General features: G+C 34.1%; 1 protein-coding gene across 1 annotated transcript; it reads left to right on the top strand.

The window, feature by feature from the left end:
- Positions 1 to 365: 365 nt before the first annotated feature.
- Positions 366 to 1,304, top strand: LOC132660302 (olfactory receptor 6C2-like). Its single transcript, XM_060604323.1, has one exon. It carries the CDS (start codon positions 366 to 368, stop codon positions 1,302 to 1,304), a length of 939 nt encoding a protein of 312 aa, XP_060460306.1.
- Positions 1,305 to 6,519: the final 5,215 nt, after the last annotated feature.

Genomic DNA, 6,519 nt, shown 5'->3' on the forward strand with positions numbered 1-6,519 from the left:
CAGTAAAATTACGTCAACATTTTGGCTGGTTTCTTTTTACTTTTACCTATGGCAAACCCCTCCATCTTTATCCTTTCTGCCTTAGATGGCAGTAGTTGAGATTTTTTTCTCTCCTATTAAAAATGTATTACTTTATCTAGTTTATTTCATTTAGGTTTTTTTTTTGGATCTTCAGATTTGAGATTTTTTACAACTATGATTTTGTTATGAATCTGGTTTGTTTTGATTATAAAGGTGGGAGCAACAGAGTGGGACTCTCTATACCCTAACAAAATAGGGTACTGTACCACTTGCCTTTGATACTACTCTATTCATTTGGAATCTCTTTGAACTTTTCTTGAAAATAATAAAGAAACTGGAGATCAATGACGAGAAACCAGACAATAACAACCTTCATTCTCCTCGGACTGACAGATGATCCTCAACTTCAGATTCCAATTTTTATGTTTCTATTTCTCACTTACATGTTAAGTATAACTGGGAATCTGACCATTATATTCCTCACTTTGCTCGACTCCCACCTTAAAACACCCATGTACTTTTTCCTACAGAATTTTGCCTTATTAGAAATTTCATTTACATCTGCTTGTATTCCTAGATATTTATACAGCATAGCAACAGGTGATAGATCAATAACTTACAATATTTGTGTCACTCAAGTGTTTTTTATTGATGCATTTGGGGTAACAGAATTTTATCTTTTGGCCATCATGTCTTATGATCGCTATGTGGCCATCTGCAAACCCCTGCATTATGTAACCATCATCAACAACAAAGTTTGCAGAAGGTTTGTCCTCTGCTGCTGGACAGCTGGTGTGTTGATCATACTCGCACCACTTATCATGATAGTAAATCTAGAATTCTGTGACTCAAATGTCATTGATTATTTCTTCTGTGATTCATATCCTATATTGAAGATATCATGCTCAGACACCTGGCTTTTAGAGCAGATGGTGATAACCTGTGCTGTACTGGCCTTCATCACAACCCTTCTGTGTGTTGTTCTGTCCTATATCTGCATTATCAAGACTATTCTACAATTCCCCTCTGCCCAGCAAAGAAAAAGGGCCTTTTCTACCTGTTCTTCTCACATGATTGTTGTTTCCATTACATATGGAAGCTGTATTTTCATCTATGTTAAACCTTCAGCAAAGGAATCAGTGGCTATTAATAAGAGTGTGACAGTGCTAATGACATCCATAGCTCCCATGTTGAACCCATTCATTTACACTCTGAGAAACAAACAAGTGAGACAAGCTTTCAGTGACTCATTCAAAAGAATTGCATTACCCTCAAAGAAGTAAGAGAATACTGAAAACTAAGAATCAAGTTTTCAAAAGATCAGAGACTCCTAAACATAGTTCTTTAAGTTAACAAGTCATTCTGTCTTCTTTACCTGTGCCCTAAATCAGGTTATCTTCCTCAAAACATCCCAAGGCCCCTGTTCATTCTTTACTCTTCTTATAAATGAACCTCTATCAAGATAACATCCCTTAAAAGTAAACATGGCTTTGTTTGTAGGAAGTATATTAATTACTATACCTTCTATCCAACTTAACCAAAAGTACAAAATATCACAAAAATTTTTAAATGATAGAAAACAAATATAAAACAAAACCAAGTTAGTGTCTAATTTATGAGAGATGTGTTCAGAACAAATTGACACTGCTCTATTGTAAGGAAGTTGTATTCTGAATCTATAAAGAAAAAACAAAAAGAAGACCAAGGACCACTGCCTCAGGCATATATATTGATACTTTAGGTTATCACCAGTTCAGTAGAACTAAGCCCCATCATAATCCTGACAATAAATATTGATGATTGAGGTTGGCCAAACATGCAACAGTCTAAAATGGACAAACATCCAGAATGTTTTGGATATTTTCTCTATGGCTATCCAGATCTATTTCCATTGTTTCCATGCCCCCCATGAGACTCATCTTATAAATTTCATAAGTAGATTCCCTTGACCTCTGGCTTCAAGGAGAGTTTAACCAATGGGAAGATCTGATAAGAGATTAGAGTTTAGGGAGAGAGTGGAGCCAGTATCTATTTTGTCCATTTATTCCTGTTGGAGTGGCCTGTAGTTAGCTGAATCCTCCTACCCAAAGCTCTATCTCTGATGATACAGCTCTCCTACAACTAGAGTCACTTGCTCCACTTTCCAGTAACTCTTCCCGCATCTTTCCCTTCAGGAACAGGAGTATTAATGGTTCTCCACATTGCTATACTTACACACTACATCATCACTTTTTCACTTCCTTTAATAACAGATACGTTTTGTAAATAGCCTTTTAAAAACTTTGCTGTACATACATGTTCTCTTTTCTGCTAGTACATTCTTATTCTTTAATACATGACTAAATTGACAAAACTTGATAATTCTTCTTGATGTTTGAGTCCTTGATATAAAAAAATTCACATCTAGGTTTTAGATTAATAAATAATTTGAGGCTTTGAAAAACAAATATACTTCAATCCCTATATAGTTTCCATGATCATGAAAAACATTGAACATTTATGCAAATTTCTTCAGTCATCCCTGGAATCTCCTCTTATAATGTTGATTATTTCACATCAGAAAAATATCAACATTAAAATTATTTCCCACATTAAACTCCTGGTAGTTTGTTTTGACATTAAAAATGTCTAAAGTTTCTCTCTTTTAATGAAAATATGTATTAAATATATGAACTTAAACACTATCTTTATAGTCTATATAATGGTTTATACTCCAGTAGACTATTTATAGGTAAAAAGCAAGCAGGGTAGTCTAATTCTTGCTTAAGATTCCCAAAAGTGTTTAGACTCCCTGAAACTACAAGTCTACCACCATCCATAACAATATGCCATCTTTTTGGTTCAAGAGTTACGGAGAGATGTAGTTTATAGACCCATCTAATTAAAGGCAAAGGACCAAATACTGTGGAAAACTTCAGAAAATAAATTTGGCTGGGTCTTAATCTGTATTTATATCTCTACATTTTGAAGTCACTTATTCATTATTAAGAAGAAATGTGCTTGGGCAAGGAAGCAGGTGTGGGGAAAAAAACAAAAAATATGATGAATTAATGATGAATATGTATTTCCTCAGTTTTGTCACTATCTAGCACTATCTAGCACTGTCACAAATACTGTCTGACAAATTATAAACATAATGCACATTTTTTGAACATATTCCAAGCTAGCAAATATATCAAATATGTAAAGGAGATAAATGACATTTTATTTACTTCACAAATCTAGAAAAATAAAGAAATATAACCAGAAGTGAGATAAGAATTTATATATTGGCTTTGTTAATAGTAAAATATTGAAAAATAGAATGCTTTCATTCTAAGATCAGGGACAAGATAATAATGTCCTTAGTCTACATATCTCTAACATTCTACTGAAGATTCTAGTTCATGAAATAAGGCAGGGGGGAAAAAAATCAAGCATCCAGAATGAACAAGAAGAAAGGAATCCCCTATCTTTATTTGCAGACTACATAGTTGTCTTTGTAGAAAATATTGTAGAATCTCTAACAACTACTAGAACTAATAAGTGATTTTAGAAAGTTTGCAAAATACAAGATCAATATACAAAAATTAGTTTTCTTTCTATATACTAGCAACAATCAAAAATTATAATTATAAAATAATATAATTTACAAAATTATAAAATTTTAAAATTATAAAATTATAAAATTTAAAAAAGACAAAAATATAAAATACTTAGGGATTAACCTCACAAAATACATGAAAATTTATACATAGGAATATAAAACTTGGCTATGATAAATTAAAGGAGACTGAAAAAAATGGAAAAATATATCATGTTCAGAGATTGCAAGATTTACTATTGCTGAGATGTCAACTTTCCCCAAATTTTTCTACAGATTCAATATTATTCCTATCAAAACTCAGAAGATTTTTCTATAAAATTTGACAACCTTATTCTAAAATTTATACACAAAGGCAAAAGATGTAGAATATCTAGAACAGTTTTAGAACAAATACCAGAGTACAAAACTCCCTAAATTCAAGATTTATGAAGCTATAATAACCAAGATAGTATCTGTATCAAGACCAAGAATAAATGGAAAAGAGTACATAAATAAACACATACATTTTATTTTTTACAAAGTTCCAAATATTATCATGTATATCACTACAGATTCTAGAGATATTAAGAAGAAATGAGGTGACATTCTAAATGATGTATGCCAATGAATTTTTACATGCATTTGAGCAGAAAATCTCCTAGAACTCATGAAAATGACACATGATTAATCAAATATTAGCATTCCTATATCTATAAAAGGCAAATGCATCTGTAAGAGAAATTTTCCCTTAATGTAAATGCCAAACCCAAATGGCAGTCCAAGCAGATTATTCCAAATATCACGAATCTTACACAAGCTTCTCAAAAAGTTGGGGGAGAAAAGCAAAACACATTCATTTTAAAAGCCCAGAATAATTTGATATTAAAGCCTGGTGAGAATATTAAAAGAAATAAAATTTACTAGATAATATTTCTCATGATGATAGACACAACAATCCTAAGTAAAACATTAATAAATTAGCAAATTGAAACAAACAATATATGAAAACAGTAATACATCATGATACATTACAATTTCTTCTGAGAAAAACCAAGCCAGAGAGGATGACATTAGAAGGAGGTCCCACTCAACAAATATATTCAGAACATTCCATCCTAAAGCAGAATACATATTCTTTTCAAATGCACATGGAACATTCTCCATAACAGATCATGTACTGGGTCAAAAATAAGCCCCCTACAAATACAAAAGATTGACATTATACCATGCATATTTTCAAATCACAATGCTATGAAAATTAAAGTCAACAACAAGAAAATATTTGGAAAGACGACAAACACACAGAGGTTAAAGAACGTGCTACTAAAGAATGAATGGCTTGACATTCATATGGAATGTGAAAAATATATGGAAGCAAATGAAAATGAAAACACAATAGTCCAAAACCTTTGGGATCCAGCAAAGGCAGCCCTAAGATGGAAGTATATTGTAATTCAGGCTTACTTCACAAAGCAAGAAAGGTCCTAAATATACAACCTAACCTTACACCTGAAGGAGCTAGAAAAGGAAAAGCAAATTAACCCCAATGCTAGAAGTAGAGAAATAAAGATTAGAGCAATAATAAATGATATAGAAACAAACAAGCCAAAAAAAAAAAAAAAACAGTTGAACAGATCAACAAAACTAAGAGCTGGTTCTTTGAATTAAGAAAATTGATAAACCTCTAGCCAGACTCATCAAAAAGATAAAGGACCCAAATAAATAAAATCATGAATGAAAAAGGAGAGATAACAACACCACAGAAATACAAACAATTATGAGAATATTATGAAAAATTACATGCCAACAAACTGGGAAAACTGAAAGAAATGGGAAAATCCCTAGAAACATACAAACTACCAAAATTGAAACAGGAAGAAATGTGAACACACTCATTAACAGCAAAGAAATTGAATCAGTAATCAAACATCTCCCAACATATATCCAGAACCAGATGGCTTCCCAGGGGAATTCTACCAGACATTTAAAGAAGAGTTAACACCTACTCTTCTCAAACTATTCCAAAACAGACAAATCAAAGGAAAACTTCTGAACTCATTCTACAAGGCCAGCATTACCCTGATACTAAAACCAAATAAAGACCACACTAAAAAGGAGAATTACAGGCCAATATTCTGGATGACATGGATGTAAAAATTCTCAAAAAGATACCAGCAAATAAAATCCCACAGTACATTAAAAAAATTATTCACCATGATCAAGTGGGATTTATTCCTGGGCTGCAGGGGTGGTTCAATATCCGCAAATCAATGTGCTACACCACATTAATAAAAGAAAGGATAAGAACCATATGATCCTGAGGAGGGGCCAAAATGGCAGAACAGCACAGAAGTTGGGTTTTTTTTTGTATCTCTCGTCCGTGAAATGCAGCCAAATCATCACTAAACCATCTTGCACACCTAGAAAACTGATTTGAGTATTAACACAACAATCTGCACAACCTGAACCACAGAACTCAGCAGGTACACAGTGCAGAGAAGTGAACCGAGGGAGAGAAGCTGTGGAGGGCAGGGAGCTGTATTTGCTGGCAGAGAGAGGCCCGGGGGGGGGGGGGGGGGGGGCGGGGAGAGTATGGGAAAAGCACTCTGGCCTTTGCCTGTGGGGTGGCCCTGCAGCCTCTACCAAGTGTCCTCCCAGCAGGGGAACCACCTCTCCCCATGTAGCCTGAGGACCACTTGGACCTCACTCTCTGCTCCTGGGGATTCCCTCTTCCCACCAGAGCACCACCAGGTTACGAGCTACAGAGGTTCAGACCCTGAACTCCCTCAGGAGTGTTTCTTTTGGGGGAAAGCAGCTGGAGAGAATGAGGAAAAGTGGAAACAGCCATAGAGACTGAACAAAAAAGGGAGAAAGGAGAAAGGAGAGGATTTAATTCCATTAAGACTCTATAAACAGGGGGAGCACTTTCTAGT

Source organism: Panthera onca, chromosome B4 (genome assembly GCF_046562875.1).
Source record: "Panthera onca isolate mPanOnc1 chromosome B4, mPanOnc1 haplotype 2, whole genome shotgun sequence".
Lineage (NCBI taxonomy): Eukaryota > Metazoa > Chordata > Mammalia > Carnivora > Felidae > Panthera > Panthera onca.

Coding starts and splice junctions, on each gene's coding strand:
- LOC132660302 (XM_060604323.1), top strand. CDS start 366: ATGACGAGAAACCAGACAATAACAACCTTCATTCTCCTCGGACTGACA.